The 21,791-nt window shown below is 42.7% G+C and overlaps 2 protein-coding genes across 3 annotated transcripts in view; one reads left to right on the top strand and one right to left on the bottom strand.

Moving 5' to 3' along the window:
* Nucleotides 1-30: 30 nt before the first annotated feature.
* LOC124881085 (serine/threonine-protein kinase D3-like) lies at nucleotides 31-21,091 on the top strand. 2 transcript variants are annotated; one of them, XM_047386582.1, is made up of 18 exons: nucleotides 31-271; nucleotides 2,954-3,111; nucleotides 5,099-5,237; nucleotides 8,152-8,283; nucleotides 8,761-8,915; nucleotides 8,993-9,176; nucleotides 10,615-10,698; nucleotides 11,217-11,364; nucleotides 14,500-14,623; nucleotides 15,044-15,121; nucleotides 15,210-15,423; nucleotides 15,508-15,533; nucleotides 15,615-15,687; nucleotides 16,079-16,185; nucleotides 16,276-16,437; nucleotides 16,621-16,987; nucleotides 17,121-17,206; nucleotides 19,961-21,091. In XM_047386582.1, exons 1-18 carry the CDS (start codon nucleotides 250-252, stop codon nucleotides 20,123-20,125), a joined length of 2,424 nt encoding a protein of 807 aa, XP_047242538.1. In that variant the 5' UTR covers nucleotides 31-249; the 3' UTR covers nucleotides 20,126-21,091. The 2 variants fall into 2 exon arrangements, with proteins under 2 accessions (XP_047242538.1, XP_047242537.1); XM_047386581.1 differs by having other exon boundaries at nucleotides 11,217-11,430.
* Nucleotides 20,312-21,791, bottom strand: part of actn3b (actinin alpha 3b) — a 36,834-nt gene continuing 35,354 nt past the window's right edge. The window contains exon 21 of the mRNA XM_047386580.1: nucleotides 20,312-21,655. Coding sequence (XP_047242536.1) covers nucleotides 21,497-21,655 — 159 coding nt within the window. The 3' untranslated portion in view covers nucleotides 20,312-21,496. The remainder of the gene's footprint in view (nucleotides 21,656-21,791) is intronic.

Here is a 21,791-nt window from a genome sequence, read left to right as displayed (position 1 = left end):
CGTGAAAACATTTCAAAGCCTCCATTTGTGTTTTTTGTGTTGAAGTCTTTGCAGCTTGGGCTGAGGGTGTTAACCCAAGGCTGCACCAATGCAGCCTTCACACGGGGTGAGTGTCTCTGTTACTTCCTGTCTCATCGACAGGCGAGCCCCGCAGAGGAAACCAGACCCACTAGCTCTTCTCACTGTAATCAACGGCACCATGATGGACGGACTGATCAGCTGCCTCGTCGAGATGTCAAACACTGGAACATGAATGAAACAGGTTCAGAAGGTGAGAGCACTCATCAATAACCAAGAGAGGCTTTTGACTTGGTTTTAATTTGGTGAAATGAATTCAAAAGAGAAGTCTGAGACTTAGTTGTTATATCCTAAGACTTGTCGGTGTAGTTTCATTTATAGAAATGTAAAGCAGAAGTCTGTAAAGAGAACAGATGTCTAAAAAAACAATTGAGATATGAGATCACATCTCTAAAGCCAAATGTAGATATTCTAAAACTTAAGTTATAATCTCAAAGAAGAGCTGTGAGCTCAAGATTTTCTTTGCTACAACAATCAAGCAGTTCTCTGTGGTTGTACAGCAGATGGTAATGGACATTCTCAACTACAATGGAATGCCCCAAAAGATATTTGATAAAGAAACTTTCTGCACACAGATTGCTGTGTCCAAGCATATTAATAGAAAGTTGAGTGGATGGAAAAAGGGCATAAGCACAGAAGACCAAGAAAAAATAATTTTTAATACAAAGTTGCAAAATATTTTATCTGAAAAGGGGATTTTGGACCAACGAACAACAGTCCAGTCCTTCTCCTCCTCAGCCCAGTTAAGATTCTTCTGATGATGCCTCAGGTTCAGGAGTGGCTTAACGTAAGGGGTGTGGCAGCTGTAGCCCATTTGGAAGCTCTGACTACAGCTGCAGTTTACACCTTGTGAATCTCCTCCACACATGGCCATTGCTTTACAATCCTTTGAAGGCTGCAGTAATCCTTGTTGCTTACGCACCTTTTTCTACCACAATGTTTCCTTCCACTAAATTTTCCATTACTATGTATGGATACAGCGCTGTTATTTCTGTGACCAGCGAGCTTTAGCAATTACCTTTCCATGGCTTGCACTCTTTGTGAAGGGTGTCCGATACTATCAACACAGCAGTCTTCAACATGCTTGTGTGGGCCGCATCAGGGGCACAACATGACGGCATACGTATTTTCCTTGGTCTGATGTGATATTCAGATTTTCTGAGAAACTGAATTTTGGGTTTTAATGACCATGATCATTAAAACCCATGATCATAAACATTCATAAACATTTAACATACAGGTCCTTTTCAAAAAATTAGCATATTGTGATAAAGTTCATTATTTTCTATGATGTAATGATGAAAATTTAACATTCATATATTTTAGATTCATTGCACACTAACTGAAATATTTCAGGTCTTTTATTGTCTTAATACGGATGATTGTGGCAACCTTCAAATAATCATGTACAGTTATGCACTCAATACTTGGTCGGGAATCCTTTTGCAGAAATGACTGCTTCCATGCGGCGTGGCATGGAGGCAATCAGCCTGTGGCACTGCTGAGGTCTTATGGAGGCCCAGGATGCTTCGATAGCGGCCTTTAGCTCATCCAGAGTGTTGGGTCTTGAGTCTCTCAACGTTCTCTTCACAATATCCCACAGATTCTCTATGGGGTTCAGGTCAGGAGAGTTGGCAGGCCAATTGAGCACAGTGATACCATGGTCAGTAAACCATTTACCAGTGGTTTTGGCACTGTGAGCAGGTGCCAGGTCGTGCTGAAAAATGAAATCTTCATCTCCATAAAGCTTTTCAGCAGATGGAAGCATGAAGTGCTCCAAAATCTCCTGATAGCTAGCTGCATTGACCCTGCCCTTGATAAAACACAGTGGACCAACACCAGCAGCTGACACGGCACCCCAGACCATCACTGACTGTGGGTACTTGACACTGGACTTCTGGCATTTTGGCATTTCCTTCTCCCCAGTCTTCCTCCAGACTCTGGCACCTTGATTTCCGAATGACATGCAGAATTTGCTTTCATCCGAAAAAAGTACTTTGGACCACTGAGCAACAGTCCAGTGCTTCTTCTCTGTAGCCCAGGTCTGGGGAATGCAGCACCTGTAGCCCATTTCCTGCACACGCCTGTGCACGGTGGCTCTGGATGTTTCTACTCCAGACTCAGTCCACTGCTTCCGCAGGTCCTCCAAGGTCTGGAATCGGCCCTTCTCCACAATCTTCCTCAGGGTCCGGTCACCTCTTCTCGTTGTGCAGCGTTTTCTGCCACACTTTTTCCTTCACACAGACTTCCCACTGAGGTGCCTTGATACAGCACTCTGGGAACAGCCTATTCGTTCAGAAATTTCTTTCTGTGTCTTACCCTCTTGCTTGAGGGTGTCAATAGTGGCCTTCTGGACAGCAGTCAGGTCGGCAGTCTTACCCATGATTGGGGTTTTGAGGGATGAACCAGGATGGGAGTTTTAAAGGCCTCAGGAATCTTTTGCAGGTGTTTAGAGTTAACTCGTTGATTCAGATGATTAGGTTCATAGCTCGTTTAGAGACCCTTTTAATAATATGCTAATTTTGTGAGATAGGAATTTTGGGTTTTCATGAGCTGTATGCCAAAATCATCCGTATTAAGACAATAAAAGACCTGAAATATTTCAGTTAGTGTGCAATGAATCTAAAATATATGAATGTTAAATTTTCATCATGACTTTATGGAAAATAATGAACTTTATCACAATATGCTAATTTTTTGAGAAGGATCAGTATATTACTCTGTGTTTAATGAATCTATATCACTTTTTTTTAAACTGGCTCACTGAAATAATGAAGCTTTTCAATAATGTTCTAATTTATCTGGAGGCATCTTTATAAATCAAATGATATCATAGTTTTACTGAATCTGCCTGTTCTTCTTTGTTTTCTTACAGAACGTTCCTCCATGTCTGCAGAGACCCCCTCCAGTTCCACCTCGCCGGCTCTGGTCCAGTTCCAACTGGGGCTGTCCAGGGAGATGGTCCGAGTCCCGCCCGGCAACCTGAGCTACCGCCACGCACGCAGACTGGCGGCCGAGGTCATAGAGAGAAAGGTAACCAGAAGCAGACACAGCAGGGCATCATTTCTGCAGTCCCTTTATTTGTCGGGGACTACTGCTGCAAAACCTGAAAGTGAGTCTTTGAATGACATTGAGACTAAAATAGTGGTGGCCATTCTGGGATTTTGGCCCAAATTTTGACTGTTTTAGGAATGCAAGCTAAACGGAAGAGCTCATGTGTTGCCTGTATGAATAAAAACGTGCTCTGAACCTTAACGCTGCCCCACTTAGAAAATATTCAGTTGTTCTGAGTGTCAGCACATATGGGAAGTGGAGTCCAAAAGGCCAGCTCGTGTATGTATGAAGGAAAAATGTGTAGGTTGATGCAAAATAATCTGTCGCTTTTGACACAGAATTTACTACTCCGTCCTCTTTAAGCAGCAGTTCCTACTTCTGAGCTGCTTAAACTGCTGCTGTTCTCTGTGTCCTGGATTTGTGTCCTTTCTTGAATTAAAATGCAAACAGTCCTTCTTCTTTGAAACATTTTTGTGATCTTTATAAAGAGTAAAGTGCATGAACTGTGGCCTAGCTGCTGCAGGTGTTGGTTGGTTTTCTGGCCTTCAATGCTTCCTCAGTATCTGTGTGGTCTTTGAGAGTGCAGAAAACTTTCCAACCACAGCCTTTCCCCTCTGTTTGACACACTCACACACACACACTCTTAGGGGCAGGTTGTGTGCCTCCTTTCAAACACAGAAATAACTTTTGAGTTTTCAAGTCAGCCGTCTGTGCAAGAATATATGTTTTGCAGATAAGCTGCAACACTAAAGAGGTTTATGTTTTGGTTTTGCATTAATCTTCCTGGTTTACAGACTGAAAATCAGCATTTCAGAAAGACTAGTTAATCAAATAGTCTGACTTGAAACAATAATCTGATTTTCCTGATGTTTGTTCATCAAATAGTGAAAAGCAATGCTTCAGACATAGTGTACTGTGAAAATGTAATTGATCCCTAAAACTAACTGGTATCATTGTGATGAATCTTTTACATCACTGTGGGGGAATTTGTGCCCCCTCTTCTTGTCAAAATAGTTTTAATTCAGCCAAAAAGGGCCTGTTTACAGTAATTCCGCAGCACCTCGATCGGATTTAAGTCAGTACTTTGACTAGGCCACACCAAAACATCCATTGTTGTTGTTTTTAGTCACTCAGAGGCAGACTTGGTGGTGTGCTTTGGATTGTTGTCCAGGTTTTTATTTTTGGTGTTTTGCTAAAGTCACACAGCCTTCGTGACCCTTTCCAGACTGGCATATCTTTGTTTTTCAGCTATTCCTGACTTTCGTCAGATCAAGACCTGATGTGTTGCTTTTTAAGATCCTCTAGCATACTTCATGTTGTCCGAAAAGTTCTATTTATATCTTTTTACTTTTCAGATAGACCAGGTCACTTTGGATCACTTTCTTCCTTTATTAAATGACATTATTTGAAAACGGACTTTTTTATTTAGTCAGGTTATCCTTGTGGCAGAACAAAGCTATAATGTGGTAGCTACTTTTTCATGGTACTGAATGGACCTTCACTTTTAACACACAACTTTTCCTCTTTAGTAGATCTGGATTTTAATTAAACTTTTAGTTTAAGTTTTTATTTGTTTTTCTCTGCTTTCATAACGATTTAGTTTAATTGGAAACTTTTTTACTGTCGTTAACGATTTTGGGGATGACTTACAACATTAGCATTAGAATTTATTGTCCTGTTCAAGCACTGTGTCCGGTGATATTTTGAGTTTAATCAGTCAGTGAAAATACATATAAATCCTTGTGGCCTACATCCACATCCTTCAGGTTGGTTTTTAAGTGTAGCCCGCTATTAAAATGATTTACCTGTTGTAGCTGTGATCGGGTCTGCCTGAAAGTCTTCCGTTCATGATCTCTGCGTCTTTACTTGTCTGCTTTTTAATTATACTGATCAGGGAGAAAACTTCAGATTTTGCAGGAAATCAGCACTTCCATATTTAGTTTACGGGTTGTGTTTGCGTGTTCAGGCTCCAGACTGCAGCGTGGTGGGCTCTGGTGAGAAGATCCTGTTGTTCAGACATCGACTGGCCTCTGACGAGCTGCTGCAGCGGCTGACGGACCAGGACGAGCTGCAGGACGGAGACCTCATCGAGATCATTGTTGCAGGTCAGACATCAAATCATTTAGATTAGATCAGTTAGATGGAGAGATGGTTGTTGTGTTTCTAATAGTATCGTGTTGTCATGTATCTGCAGGTCAGCTGGATCTCCCTCCAATTCAGTTCAATTCAGTTTTATTTATATAGCGCCAATTCACAACACATGTCGTCTCAAGGCACTTTACAAAGTTAATTCAGTCTAATCGTACACATTTCAAGTCAGGTTCATACATTCCAATTAACCCTTTCTATTGAACAGCGCAGTCAGATTCGGTTTATTATTTAAATTTGTTAAAAAGTTTTTCTATCTACGGAAACCCAGCAGATAGCATCCAGTCAGTGACTTGCAGCATTCACTCCTCCTGGATGAGCATGTAGAGACAGTGGACAGTCGCTGGCGTTGACTTTGCAGCAATCCCTCATACTGAGCATGCATGCATGTAGCGACAGTGGAGAGGAAAAACTCCCTTTTAACAGGAAGAAACCTCCAGCAGAACCAGGCTCAGTGTGAGCGGCCATCTGCCACGACCGACTGGGGGTTTGAGAGAACAGAGCAGAGACACAAAAAGAACAAAGAAGCACTGATCCAGGAGTACTTTCTATGGGAAGGAAAAGTAAAACATTAATGGTCATAGCTGCTATAGTTATAGGCTTCATCTAGGAGAGAAAGACAGCTAAGCAGATGAACTCTGAGCCAGTTTTCAAGTTTAGAGTATGAGAGAGAGCACATACAGTTAGTCAGTGTAGAAGCTCAGCCAGTAGCTATGTCTAGGAGAGAGACCGGGTTAAACACTGAAAGACAGAGCCAAGTATATCACCTGCCTTACGGACTAAAACTGGGAGCTGGTTCCATAGAAGAGGAGCCTGATAACTAAAGGATCTGCCTCCCATTCTACTTCTAGAGACTCTAGGAACCACCAGTAAACCTGCAGTCTGAGAACGAAGTGCTCTGTTAGGAACATATGGAACAATCAGATCTCTGATGTATGATGGAGCTAGATCATTAAGGGCTTTATATGTGAAGAGGATAATTTTAAATTATATTCTGGATTTAACAGGGAGCCAATGAAGGGAAGCTAAAATAGGAGAAATATTATCTATCTTTTTAATTTTCATCAGAACTCTTCCTGCAGCACTCCATAAGATGTAAAATTGTCATGTATGCTGTAAAAGTATAAAATGGCCTAAACAGAAAGATTCAGCAACCTGGTTGGATAAACCAAAACTGTTAACGTACCTTCCAGCCATCTGGAATTACACTTTCTTCAAGGCCATTCCTTTGTCGATTGGGGCTTTTGTTTGGACTCGTCCTGATGCTAAAAACTAGTATTTGGAACTATTCATAACTTCATCCAGCTTGAGAAAAACTCCAGTTCCATCTAAAGAAAAATAACCCCACATCATGATGCTGCCACTTCTTTGTTTCTCTGTGGGGATGGCATTCTGTTTGTGATTCTCTTTACAGTAGTTTCTGTGGAAAACAACAACTAGGTTCAAATTTGGTTTCATCAGACCAATATTCTTCCGTAAGGATTTTGGAAACTTTTAGCCGGGCCTGGATTTTTTCTTTGGATTACAAGGCTTCTGTCTTTCTGTTTTATCCTACTCCATAAACCACACATATGAGGACTGCAGGAGATCATAGCATGTAGAACATGACCGGCAGAAATTCTTGCAGCGTCTTTAGAGTTACTATCTGCCTCTTGGGAGTTTCTCCTACCACTTTCCTTCTTGTGATGTAATCAGTTCTGGAGACATAACCCTTTCCAGACTGATGGATGTTAGCGTCTCTGTTTCTCCTTTATGTCGGGGTGTGATGTGTTCAATTAGCCTACTTCATGTTGTTGAACAGGTTCTATTTAAGTGTTTTTCTCAATTCCTCAGGTCAGGCAGCAACCAGACCTGGGCCAATCATTATTTTTAAAAGTGCATTTTGTATTTTATCAGGTTGCCTTTGTTTGATTATCTGAAATATAAGTGTGACAAAACAGAAGAAATCTTAAAGGGAGAAAATAGTTTTTCATGGCAAAATATGGATCTTCACTAACTTCTTCACCCTAGCAAATACACATCTTAGTCTGACATCAAGTCCCTGTCCACATTGTCCTGAGTTGGTGCTGACCAAGAAAGATACCTCTGCTCCAAAATCATTGCAGTCAAGGTTGTCTGGACAAACCAAAGGAGTTCAGAAGGCGTTTTGTTTTATGGTTGATAAATGGCCACCATTATTCGTTATGGAGGAGTCAAGGTGAGGATTTCAGACCTAACAACACAGTATCAGTGGTCAAGCATGGTGGTGGCAGCGTTGTGCTGGGTGGATGTTTTGCTGCCAGTGGAAATGGTGCTTTGAACAAATCATTTAAAAAGTTTAATTATAAACTTAAACTGTCCTAATCTGCTGTTTTTTTGTTGTTTTTTTTTTTTCGATGAGTTGCTGGCAGCAAACTTCCAGTAGTTAGCAGATTGTCTGGTGCTATTTTGATGGGAAAGTTCACTTCAAAACTCTGCACACTATGATTCCAATTAAGGACATTTCAGGAAGATCCTCCTAGGGCCGCTTTATTTCAGATTCGTCACATTCTCTAGACCTGATGGCAGATTTGAACCTGAGATAACTGAGGGTTGAAAATGAATCAGAACGGAGCTTCAGCCAAGTCTTAGTTTAAGGGTGTGCTCACTTATAGAATCAAGATTTTTCTTTTTTAATTGGTTTTCCTTGAACAGATGTGGTTGGTCGTCGCATTAAAGGTAGAAAACATTTTGAAATGATTTATCATGGTCTAACCTTTTTTAAAGGCCTGTTTAAAAGGCCTGCGCACACCGCTGTAGACAACGTCTGACAACATCAGTAAAGAAAAAGTGTTTTATTGCACGTGCTTAAATACTTGGCGAATGCTGACTTTTTTTTTTTTTTTGTACCAGGATCAGCTTCTGTAGCTGAGATGAAGATGCGTCCACACTCCCTGATGGTCCAATCGTACCGGACCCCCACCTTCTGCCACCACTGCGGGGAGATGCTGTGGGGCCTTGTGCGACAGGGGCTAAAATGTGAAGGTAAAGCCGGAGCTCGGTTCACACATTTGCAGGACTTTGTGAAATTTTTCACACCCCTTGTTCTTTGTCTGCACTCTGACATCTTATAACCACAAACTTCAATATATATTTTGGGGATTTTATGTGATACACCAGCATAGTGGAGATTTCTGTGTTAATAGTTGTCACCAGACAGATGTATTTATACTGAGACTAAATAGGTGGACTCTTTTAATTGCAGTTGGTTGCACAGGCATTTCTTTAGGGGTATCAGAGTAAAGGGAGCTGACTGAAATGAAAAAACTGAAAGTAATGTACCTTGTTCCTTCTGCTTCACCATTCTATGCTACTTTGTGTTGTTTGTCTTAAATATGTAGCAGTTTGTGGTTGTAACGTGACAAAATGTGGAAAAGATCATAAAGTTTGACTTCTTTTGTGGTACTGAATTAAAGTTGAACAAGTTTTCTCTCTGTCTGTTTCGGCTCTCCGTCTCCACAGGCTGCGGTTTAGATTTTCACAAACGTTGTGCCTTCTTCCTGTCTAACAATTGCAGCCGAGTGCGGCGGCAAGTCAGCACCAGCGTCTCCCTGTTTCCGCCTCGCAGACCACGAACGCACTCGCTGTCCAGTCAGACCGGAGGCAGTCTGGAGGAAGTAAGATGATGACTTGCTTTTTTTCTACTGTGCGTTGCCAGCTAGCTCATTTAAGCCTTTATTAAATTTCCCACTAGATCAGTTTGTCCAAGCCCTTGTCCAGGCCTCCATCGTGGAACGAGCCTCCCGTCTGGCTCGGGGACAAGAGCAGGCCTCAGGTCCCCCACACCTTCCACATCCACAGCTACACCAAACCCACAATGTGCCAGCACTGCCACCGGCTGCTCAAAGGCCTGTTCAGACAGGGGCTGCAGTGCTCAGGTAGGGTGGGAGGAGGAAACATTTCCTCCAAACGGCTAAGAACAATATTTAACAATAAAGCTGTAATATAAAGGAGTTCCTATCTTGAAGAAATCTGCAGAACAGAACTGTAAAACAAGCAGGAGAGATATTTTTTAGGATGAGTGTGCTTCTGCATAGAAAATATCAGCTGGTATTTGCTGAAATATTAAACATTTTAGAAAAACATAATAAAAATGTAAATTATTTTACTGGATAATAGAAAAATAACTCAAAACTTGCATTTCCAGACAAGATTTTACAGAAACTCATTCTGTGCTTGAAGTCCACACTAGAAGAGTTGGTTAAATAATTGAAGGACATGCTCCAGAGAAGCACATGTTTTTGTAGCCATCAGCAAGGTGCTGGCACGATTCTGACTGGATATTTGAGCGCTCTTCGTTTAAACTCATTGGCTCCCTGGACTGCCTGCCCCCATTCACTCTGAGACCAGTGAGGTTATGTGTTTGTCTTACTGGATGTCCCTGCTGCATCCAAGTTTCAACCATTAGACCCAAACGGTCCAGTCAGATGTAAGGAAATTGGTAAGGAAGTCCAGTCCTACCCAGCAACCACAAAGGCTCCAGTTTCTTGTAAACTAGAAGCTGCTGGAACATCAAGTCCTTGTCCAGATGGAGGTGATTCTTACATTGCCATGAAATGAGTTGGTGCTGAAGGTTTTATGGTCAATGACACAGAGTGAGATAAACGACCACAGTTATGGTGTATGGAGGAGTCAAGATGAGGCTTTCAGACCTGACACTTAAGTCCTTAAACTCTGTGCATTCAGTTAAATGAAGTCTACCAACCCTGCACAGAAGATTGGTCAAATATCCTGATAGATTGACACCAGATGGTTTGTGGTCGATGTACAACTTGCTATGGTACATTTATCAGAGGGGATATATGTATATGTTTAAATGAAATGTGAACTTGTTTAAATGAATCATTAAAAGCTCTAAATTATTGTTCTAGTCATGCCCATGATGAGTAAATGTAAACTTCTGAACAGCCTTGAACAAGTTCAACTTTAGGCTTCTCTTGGGTTTTCAGTGTCTTGCTGTAGTCGGTATTCTTCTTTTCTTTTCAGTTCTATTTTCCTGCTCCGTGTCCCTCCTCTGGAGCTGTTTTTAGCCGCTCTCCTCCAGTACCGCCTGACTCTGATTAGTCATGTATGGATTAGAGGCTCCTCAGCTCCCAGTGGGCCCACTGAGGCAGATACACACTCGTCCTGTCAAATCTGAGCGAGCAGATGGCTCATAACTAATTCTCCTGAACACATGAACGTGTCTGAGTCTAAAGCAGTCTGAGTCATGAATTTTAATCAGGAAAACTGAAAGCGGTTAAAGTTTCTGCAGTCCCTCATCATTCTTCTGAGCTTTGAGCCTATAGCTCATGTGTCATCCTGTCCTCTCGTCAGACTGCAGGTTCAACTGCCATAAGCGCTGCGAGCTGTCGGTCCCCAGAGACTGTCCGGGGGAGAGGAGGGCCGTTAATGGGGGTGGTGAGCTGCATTTCTGTTTTTTTTGTTTTTTTTGTTCTGTATCCCAGGCTTCAAGCACTGACAGATAAGGCCTCTGGCTGTGACGTTTCCATATCACTATGATCAGACAGGAACCGACTCACCCATCTTCTCGGGAGTATGGATTTCCCCAGAAATGTCACATTTGTGATGATTCTGAACAATATTGTCAAAGTTTGATGATGCTTTTTAGCTCATTTAAATGCCACTAACTTAACAGTGTTAGGACAGACGTAGTTGCAGGAAAACATCTTTCAGAAAGCCTCGTAAAATGTCACTCAAGACAAATTTGAAAGGTTGAACAAGCAAATAGAAAGAAATTAAGAATGACTCAAAATTTCTGTATTTAACTGTAATTTGTCCAAAACTCAGATTATCTGAAGGAATCAAGAGGCAGTTAATCTGCAATATTTTTGGCATATTAATATAAAATGAGCCAATTCTCCTGTTTTGAAAACTGTCATTTCTCTAGTTTAATAAAGATGCTCTAACCTTCCCAGACCTCTTGGCAGCTGTTCCCAGCTTCCCACAAGATCCTGAGGACGCTGAATCGGAGCTCGCCAGCACAACACTAGACACCTCAGAGGATGAGATGTCCTCCGATGGAGACACATTGCCTGAGATGTTCGAGGTGGAGCAGCCGATGAGGTTAGAGAGCGTTACCCGGGCGATGTTGTCGTTTTGTCCTGATGATGTAAGACATTTGAATCTGATGTAAGTTGCATCCTATCCCCCACATTAATCATGCTGATGTGAACATCTTCTCTGTTCTTCATCGCTGAAGTCTTCATAGACTCTGATCCAGTCTGCAGGGGTCCTGTCTGGGAAACTACAGAATTTGATCTGGAAAAATATTTGGATTTTCAGACTTTATTCATTTCTTGTTGTGTCATGTCCTCTCCGATCTTTACTCCTTGTGTCCTTCCTCTTTTCGTTGTCCGATGAGCTAACCCCTCCCTCCTACTTCCCCATGTCTAAAAGGATTGCTCAACCAGCTCTCCATCTAACAGGTCCGGACTTCCCTAAACCTGAAAGGTCTTACTAAGCAGGTTTACTGAAAGTTCTGTTTAAGCTGGTGTCGGGAAATGACTCGCCTAGCCTATGACAGCCTTCATCCAAAAGTCTCGCCCTTCTTCAACTGGAGGTCTGGACGACTGAGTAGCCTATTGCAGTCATCCACACCTTCGACAGTCACTTTTGTTCATGGCTGCACATTCCCTAATTTACAACTGGCTCTTGGTATATGGGCTAGGTTAATTTTAGTAGCTCAGCACGAGCCCCAAGGTGCTGTTTTAACAAACTTGACTAAGGCAACCCATAAAAACCTCCTAAAATATCTTAGAACCAGGCAACAAGACTTTTTACCACCAATGAAAAACCAACAATACGATGACTCAAATAATTGAATGTCCACAATTTAACTAGAATTTTATATGCTTTATTTAATTAGTAACGCTTTTGCAGGAGTCAGTAACAACTTAAATTCGGCAACACAAAATAATTTCAATAATAGAAATAAATCAATCAACTCAACCCGTCTTTCCCTGATGCTGAAACTAGTGGGTTTGGAGAGTCTTTGAAGATGGAGGCTCATCCGTGCACCTGATGGAGATGTTTCTTCTGGTAACAACAAGTGGTTTCTTGACAGGAATACGACTTAGTCTTCAGTTTTCTTCCTTTAAGTGGCAGGCACTGATGCTCCAGGCTTTGATGGTTAAACAGGATCTTTGTTGTTATTTGTCTCTGAAGACAGTAGCTTCCAGAGGCTGAAGAGTTGAAGGAAACCCGGAGACATAAATGAAGTTGATTCAGGACTTCCAGAAGCCTGAAACTTAGAGCAATCAGCCTTTCACCGATCAAGTTCACTTCTGTTGTCTGGATAAAAAGGCTTTTGATGAAATCAGATTCTTAATTTTGTGGCACAGTCCTTTCTGGGCTCACGGGTTGATCCTCTTTTTAATGCAGTCGATCAGTTGGGCTGTGTCTCTGTTCCTTTTCCATCCAAGCTTATTTTCTCCGTCCAAACTTGTTCGTTGGTCTTCTGCGAGGAAACAACCCTGTTTCTGCTCTCAGCATTGTTTTTATAGCGCTTGATGCCTTCACCGGTCAGGCCCTTATTAGGCTTCTTAGTTATTACGCAACCTATTCAGCTCAGCTTCTTGATTATTGCTCAATACTTTAGTCATGGTCACTGTGACCTACTGATTCTGTTTCTCAGCCTTGGAGATGCCGAAAATAACCACGCTGGTCTGTAGTCGCATCCTCCCGTCGCTGTCAGCATGCAGCTGGCTCTCGTCACTCCTTGTCATCCTCCAGTTTTTTCCCTAATCTGCTCAGTTTTAAACTTTACACAGTATTACACATTTCATTCTTCAGCTTTCAGCATTCACTTTAATACACCGTTGCAAAACCATCACTTCATTCTTTGTATTTATGCTTTACAAATGATTAATGTTATATTTCTTTCATATATAGCTGATTGAGAATGTCAAACCTTAATGTTTTTCCTCTAATTCTCAGTCCTTAACCACATTTCAATCATACATCTTTTAACTTGTTAATCAAAGATTTTTATTCAATACATGTGAAAGAATATAAAATCATCATCACTTGTTTATATTTCTGCTAGAGATAAGACAGATAACATGTAGCAGATCATACGTGGCTCCACACAGGCCTCTCCAGTCTCTCAGCTCCAGAATATGAGAACATGCTTGTTTCACTCCCCACTGCTTCAACTGTGTGTTTTAATAATTATTGCATGGATTACACATAAGGATATTTATTGTAACTTTTATGAAGTTAACTGTGAGCAGTTACTAAATGTTGCATGGATTACATGGAAAGATCTCACCTTATTTTAACACTCTTCCATCCTTTCTTGTGTCCTTCCTTTCTTACTTCCTTTGGTCCTGCATTCCTTGCGTCACTCCTTTTTTCATTGCTTCCTCCTTTCCTTTCTTTCCATCCTTGCGTCCTTCCTGTCTTCCATTCATCCTTTCACCTTTCCTTCCTTTCTTTTCTTCCTTGTGTCCTACCTCCCTTCCTTTGTCACCCTGTTGTCCTTCATCTGTTATTCCTTTCTTTCCTTCATTTGTTCTTCCTTTTTTCCTTACTTGTCTTTCTTCTTTCTTCCTTTGTTTCCTTCCTTCTGTCCTTTCATCTTTCCTCCCTTGTGGCCTGGACCCTGCCCTTCCTTTGTTTCCTTTCCTTGTGTCCTACAACCATTCCTTTCTTTGTGTCCTTCCTTCCTTATTCTCTTCTGTCCATTCTTCCTTCCTACCTTACATATTTTCTTCCTGTTTTCCAGTTCTCCATGTTTCATATTTAAAGTATTAGTATTTTATGTTCTGAAATTAGACTGTGCAGTGAGACAGACCCATTGGTAGCACTGTTGCCTTGCAGCAAGAAGGTCTTGGGTTCGACTCCTGGCCGGGGGTCTTTCTGCATGGAGTTTGCATGTTCTCCCCATGCATGTGTGGGTTCTATTACTGTTGGGTTAATTGGTCACTCTAAATTGCCCATAGGTGTATGAATGAGTGTGTGCATGGTTGTTTGTGTGTTGCCCTGCGATGGACTGGCGACCTGTCCAGGGTGTACCCCACCTTCCGCCCGTAGACTGCTGGAGATAGGCACCAGCTCTCTCTTGACCCACTATGGAAGAAGCGGTGTAGAAAATGGATGGATGTTTTGAAATGAACATAAAGGGGTGAGGCCTCTGGAAAGTTGAGGCTAGAAAAGTCTGGATTTTGTTATTTTTTTGTTGTTTCTTTTCTCCAACAGCCCCTGTTTTAGCAGCAACATCCCCCTTATGAGGCTCGTCCAGTCGTCGCATCACACTAAGAGGAGAGCAGCAGGAGTCCTGAGGGAGGGCTGGCTGCTGCACCACACCAACACAGACACCCTGGTAAGAAACTGCTGCTCGGTCAGCTCCCACATCAATCTCTCTTAACCAGTAAGAGTGCTAGGTGATACAATCCTCGTTGGATAGTTTCTTTTCCATTACAATCTCTTTTGCCTTTGATAACTTGGTAAATCATAGTCTGCTACCCACTAGACTTACGGATGCAAAATCTCTCTGGATCATCAGAAACCTGGGTCTTCTTCTATGTTCTCCACAGGTGTTTTGGGGATTTAGGAATCCTCTGAGAATGGAGGAGGTTTTTTATTTGTTTTAAGTATTTCTCTGCTGAACTGGCCAAATGTTTGTGATAATTTTCCTGTTGATGACCCAATGATGACCGTTCTTATGGCCCTAACTTCATTGTGAATTCTTAGACGATAGTCAGAAAAAATTGGGGAAAAAGTTGGCCTTTGTTTTTCTCAGAGGAAACGACATTACTGGATCCTGGACTGGAAAAGCATCACTTTGTACCAGAATGAGAGCAGCACCAAGTATTACAAGGTATAATGTACTACACGGCGACTTGGATTTTCACATTTCCGTCAGCACCTTCATGGTAATTTTTGTTCCTCCTCCTCCTCTCTTCCAGGAGATCCCTCTGTCAGAGGTGCTGCAGGTGCAAGGCCCCGCCATGCTGTCCGTGCCCTCGCTGCCAGGCAACGAAGTCCACTCCTTTGAGCTGGTGACGGCCTCGCTGGTGTTCTGCGTGCAGGCTGGTGATGATGCCGCGGCGTGGGAGAGCTCCATCTTTCAGGCTCTGATGCCCCTGCAGAGCAGCATAGGACCAGGCAAAGCGCAACAGGGTTAGTTGGCAAGAGTGTTTATCTCTGCGTGCTGCAAGATGATCAAAGTCATTTTTTACATATCTAGAATGCTTCTGGTTACAGATCAAGACCAGCAAAGAGACAGTGTGGTAAGCATCTGATTTAACCAGCTCTACAAAGAGATTTTTCCATTTAACTTTAGAGTTTAGCGCAGTGTTTGCGTGTTTCAGGACATCGGCTCAGTGTATCAGATCTCTACAGATGAAGTTCTTGGTTCTGGACAGTTTGGGGTGGTGTACAAAGGTGAGTTGCCTCCAACTACTTTGACTCACAGCAGAGTAACCTGAAGTTTTTTCTAGCCTATCTAGAGAAGTATAGCAGAGAGCTGAAGAGATAAAGGGTTTGACGCCGTCGTACTTTTCTACGACAGATCTGACTTTCAGAAACAGAAAACCTCCGATGCGCTTGCAACAGCAGCGGCCGAATCTGATGACTAACTATAAATAATACCATCCATTCAGCGTCCATCTTTCCATTTCACTTTTTACATGTGGATCACCTCATGGTGGTACTGCATGGTGGTACTGCTACATGCTTGACCAGCTCGTTAACAGTTGAGCTGAAAACCAGCCAGTTCTATACACCAGCCGGCCGATTGGTGTGTCTCCCACTTAAATGACCTCTCATCCGCCAGGTACTCACAGGAAGTTGGGTCGATCAGTCGCCATCAAAGTCATCGACAAGACCCGCTTCCCCACCCAGCAGGAGAGACAGCTGAGGAATGAAGTGGCTATCCTGCAGGTGTTTGCGCTTCTCCACCATGTGTTTTAACAGCTGGAACGCCTCACTGTGATGTCAGACGTTTGATTTTTTGTTTTTTGTGCTGTTCAGAATCTGTCCCACCCTGGAGTTGTTGTGCTGGAAGGGATGTTTGAAACCTCCAAACATGTTTTTGTGGTCATGGAGAAGCTCCACGGAGACATGCTGGAGATGATTCTGTCCAGTGAGAAGGGCCGGCTCCCTGAACGCATCACTCGGTTCCTGGTTATACAGGTACCCATAAACCGTCCCCCCCTTCTCTCAACATTATAATGCTTCTTGTCTTGGTATGTTGACCAAGTGCAGAAGCGTTTCATTGCGTAAACTGCAGCAGGAATATGATTTAGTCACCTTCTTCCTGTGACTGAATGAATAGATGTCACTGCACCATCACCAGTGTTGCTCCTGTTTGAACAGATTCTTGAGGCTTTGCGGTATCTCCACCTGAAACACGTGGCTCACTGTGACCTGAAGCCAGAAAACGTCCTGCTGGTCTCCCCTGAGCCCTTCCCTCAGGTGAAGCTGTGCGACTTCGGCTTTTCACGCATCATCGGTGAGAAGTCGTTCCGCCGCTCAGTGGTCGGCACTCCGGCCTACCTGGCCCCAGAGGTGATCAGCAGCAGCGGCTATAACCGCTCTTTGGACATGTGGTCCGTGGGCGTCATCATGTACGTGAGCCTGAGTGGAACGTTCCCCTTCAACGAGGACGAGGACATCCGGCAGCAGATCACCAACGCGGCCTTCATGTACCCCCGCCAGACCTGGGCATCCATCTCACTGGAAGGTCAGATTCTGAGTACTTTTGGAAGCTTCAACATCTCTGCTCACATTTATGATAAACTTGTGTTAGTTCGGTCAGAATGAGTTGTGCTGTTGGAGTGAGACCACACTGACTCCACCTGTCACTTCCTCTGCAGCTGTGAGCCTCATCAACAACCTGCTGCAGGTGGCTGTGAGACGCAGGTTCACTGTGGGCAAAGCTCTCGGACACTCCTGGCTGCAGGTCACAAACTTTACCCTCACAGTAGTTCTTTAGCACCTTTTCACACTTTGTCACATTACAACCTCGATGTATTTTATAGATCAACACAGAGTAGTGTATAATTGTGAAGCAGAAGGATCATGATAAATAGTTTCCAACTTTTTTTACAAAGATAAATCTGAAAGTGTGTGGTGCATTCATTTTCCACCCTGTTAAGTCAATTCTTTGTATAACCACATTTTCAATTACAACAGGAAGTGTTTTGGGGTATATCTCTACCAGCTTTGCACATCTAGTGACTGAACATTTGCTCATTCTTCTTTGCAGCTCAAGCTCAGTCAGATTGGATGAGGGTGTCTGTCATCATCAATTTTTAGGTCTTGCTACAGGTTCTCAGTTAGATTTGGTTCCAGGCTTTGACTGGGCCATTCTAACACATGGTCTAAAGCATTTCATTGGAGCTCTGGCTGTAAAGGTCCTTCTCAAAATATTAACATATTGTGATAAAGTTCATTATTTTCCATAATGTCATGATGAAAATTTAACATTCATATATTTTAGATTCATTGCACACTAACTGAAATATTTCAGGTCTTTTATTGTCTTAATACGGATGATTTTGGCATACAGCTCATGAAAACCCAAAATTCCTATCTCACAAAATTAGCATATCATTAAAAGGGTCTCTAAACGAGCTATGAACCTAATCATCTGAATCAACGAGTTAACTCTAAACACCTGCAAAAGATTCCTGAGGCCTTTAAAACTCCCAGCCTGGTTCATCACTCAAAACCCCAATCATGGGTAAGACTGCCGACCTGACTGCTGTCCAGAAGGCCACTATTGACACCCTCAAGCAAGAAGGTAAGACACAGAAAGAAATTTCTGAACGAATAGGCTGTTCCCAGAGTGCTGTATCAAGGCACCTCAGTGGGAAGTCTGTGGGAAGGAAAAAGTGTGGCAGAAAACGCTGCACAACGAGAAGAGGTGACCGGACCCTGAGGAAGATTGTGGAGAAGGGCCGATTCCAGACATTGGGGGACCTGCGGAAGCAGTGGACTGAGTCTGGAGTAGAAACATCCAGAGACACCGTGCACAGGCGTGTGCAGGAAATGGGCTACAGGTGCTGCATTCCCCAGACCTGGGCTACAGAGAAGCAGCACTGGACTGTTGCTCAGTGGTCCAAAGTACTTTTTTCGGATGAAAGCAAATTCTGCATGTCATTCGGAAATCAAGGTACCAGAGTCTGGAGGAAGACTGGGGAGAAGGAAATGACAAAATGCCAGAAGTCCAGTGTCAAGTACCCACAGTCAGTGATGGTCTGGGGTGCCGTGTCAGCTGCTGGTGTTGGTCCACTGTGTTTTATCAAGGGCAGGGTCAATGCAGCTAGCTATCAGGAGATTTTGGAGCACTTCATGCTTCCATCTGCTGAAAAGCTTTATGGAGATGAAGATTTCATTTTTCAGCACGACCTGGCACCTGCTCACAGTGCCAAAACCACTGGTAAATGGTTTACTGACCATGGTATCACTGTGCTCAATTGGCCTGCCAACTCTCCTGACCTGAACCCCATAGAGAATCTGTGGGATATTGTGAAGAGAACGTTGAGAGACTCAAGACCCAACACTCTGGATGAGCTAAAGGCCGCTATCGAAGCATCCTGGGCCTCCATAAGACCTCAGCAGTGCCACAGGATGATTGCCTCCATGCCACGCCGCATTGAAGCAGTCATTTCTGCAAAAGGATTCCTGACCAAGTATTGAGTGCATAACTGTACATGATTATTTGAAGGTTGACGTTTTTTGTATTAAAAACACTTTTCTTTTATTGGTCGGATGAAATATGCTAATTTTGTGAGATAGGAATTTTGGGTTTTCATGAGCTGTATGCCAAAATCATCCGTATTAAGACAATAAAAGACCTGAAATATTTCAGTTAGTGTGCAATGAATCTAAAATATATGAATGTTAAATTTTCATCATGACATTATGGAAGATAATGAACTTTATCACAATATGCTAATATTTTGAGAAGGACCTGTATGTTAAGGTTTGTTGTCCTGCTGGAAGATGATTCTCTGCCCCAGTGTCATGTCTGCTGCAGCTGCTAACTGGTTTTCCTCCAGGACTGGCCAGTTTTTAGCTGCATCTGTCAACACTACCCAGCTTCCATATCTCTCCTGAAGTAAACATACCCACAGCACCACGTTTCACTGTGGGGGTGGTGTGTTCAGGCTCATGTGCAATGCTAGTTTCTCCAACATATAGCAAAAGTTTAGTTTTGGTCTTTTGTTTTCCATAGAGCTCAGATTTGTGAGGTGCCCACCTGATAGATGTTTTGATTCTCCCATCTTAGCTGTGGATCTCTGCAGCTCCTCCAGAGTTAGCCGTGTATCTGATTAATGCTCGCCTTGCCTGGCCTTTGAGGTGGACAGCATGTCTTGGTAGGCCTTCAGTTGTGCCATGCAATGATGGAAAGAGTATGGTGATATGTTCAAAGCTGGATATATTGTTTTATAAACCAACCCTGCATTAAACTTCTTCAAAACTTTCTCCCTGACTACTACTGCTGCAGTTTATTTAGGGGTATCAGAGTAAAGGGGGCTGAATCCAAATGCATTCAACACTTTTAGGTTTTTATTTGAAAAAAATGTTGAAACACTTAAAGGTTATGCACTACTTTGTGTGAAAGTGTGGAGACAATGTATATCATTATATCCAGATACACAATCAGATTTTTTTATTATTGCTTTTATTTTACTGTGTTAATATGCAGAATTTCCAGCTGTGGTGTGACCTCAGGGAGTTCGAGCTGAGGATGAGCTCCAGGTATCTGACACACAAGGCAGACGAGGAGCATTGGAGGTGCTATGCTCAGGAAAGGGGGCTGAACTTCCCCTCCTACCTCTGCTGGGACCCTGACAATGAAATGGAAATGTGATATCTGCAAAACTGTCAGAGGTTCATTTGTTTTTGTTTTGTTAGACTTTTATATGGACAAATAATAGACTCTGCTAAGTGCTAGTTATTTAAGTCTAGCTTCCATGAACCCACAGACAGTTATTTTAATTTGTAGATGTGCCAAAAGAGCCTCAAATCATGGAAGAAAAACCACAAACAACTGCTCTTTAATAATGTAATTATCCTTTTTTATTCCAGCTTTTTTAAAATGTAGCTGTTTGAATGTAAGTTTTTTAGCATCAGTTATGATGGACAGAATAAGCTGAGAATGAGGGGAGGAGGTGAATGGAGCACAGGTGAGATAAAATAAATTTAACATGCACAGAGGAGTCGACTTGCACTGTTTATTAGTATTGTTATGGCTGGTGTTTCATTGTGGAAATGGGACCAAACCCCTGGTTTCTCCTCACTGACAGGCCTGCTGTGGTCCCACATACAGCATCGATTCTTACTCTGTTCATAACTTTCCTGACACCCTGATGTCTCTCGCTGCTGACATCTCTCGGTCTTCCTTTAACAGAAAGGACAGAGGTGTGTCAGTCGTTCTGCTCCTTTAGTTCCCGTTCTGTCTTTCTGTTTTCTCTCCTAAACCACCATTAAGCCATGGCCATCTTTGTGCTTTTCTCCATCTGCTTACGTGTTAGGTGCTCTCATTCATCCTTCAAAAGTTCCTGAGTTTCTTAAGATCTCCAGGTTAAAGTCAATCTTTGCCAAGCTTCAGGTTTCACAGTCGTTTCTTCACATTGAGATTGCCTCCCTGACTGTTAACAGGCTCCTGCAGGCGCTGTTTGGGTTTCAGTGTGATTAAGGAAGAGTCGAGGACTCAGAGGCAGCGTTTCTAAACTTTTAACGAAGCATGCGTCTGCACAAATACACAACCAACCAAGCCAACGGACCAACCAGCTTTTTTTTTTTTTTTTTTTTTATCACATTTCTTCTTTAATTACCCTTCTACAAAAAAGAATAATAAGATAGGGAGGATGAGAGCAGGAGGCTTTGCTCAAAAAATAGCCCTCTCAGTTACTCCTCTTTAAAGCAGGTATATTCTATGCATGCTGCTGTCATACATTAACTGCTCTACCTGACTCATTCTTCTTAAAACTCAGTCCTAGCACATTTTCTAAGATTTGAGCAAAGTCTCCTGCTCTCCTCCTCTCTAAGCAGTGTTCCTGGGCGTGGTGGTAGGAAGGGGGGGGGGGATCATTGGGAGAAAGTTCAGATTTGGGAGAAGGATAAAATGTTAAGAACAAAGCATTTAGAGGGACAGTGGAAGGGTTTAAAACCACTTTCTCCAAACAGGAGAAATAGAAGCTGGGTAGGAAGAGGAGAACACGAGGAGGAGCGGCTGGGTTTATAAGTCACTCTCTCCGTAGAGGGCACTGGAGAAGGAGATGTAGTCCAGGGCGCCGGTGGGAGCGTCAGATCCGACGTATCTGGTCATGCGGCTGATGCAGTACTCTGCCTGCTCGGGCGGTAGCTCCCTGCGCAGCTCGTCCACTGTGATGTAGTTCTGCAGGACCGAGAGGGAGGCAGGGCGTGGATTATAAAGACAAGAAGACAAACTTCTATCACCTCACTCTTACGGCACCAGTTAAATCTTTATTTATTTATTCATTATTAAATTAGCCTATATGTTTATACTTATT

This window comes from Girardinichthys multiradiatus, chromosome 14, assembly GCF_021462225.1.
Source record: "Girardinichthys multiradiatus isolate DD_20200921_A chromosome 14, DD_fGirMul_XY1, whole genome shotgun sequence".
Taxonomy (NCBI): Eukaryota; Metazoa; Chordata; class Actinopteri; order Cyprinodontiformes; family Goodeidae; genus Girardinichthys; species Girardinichthys multiradiatus.
This window is presented reverse-complemented; position numbering and strand designations above follow the sequence as displayed.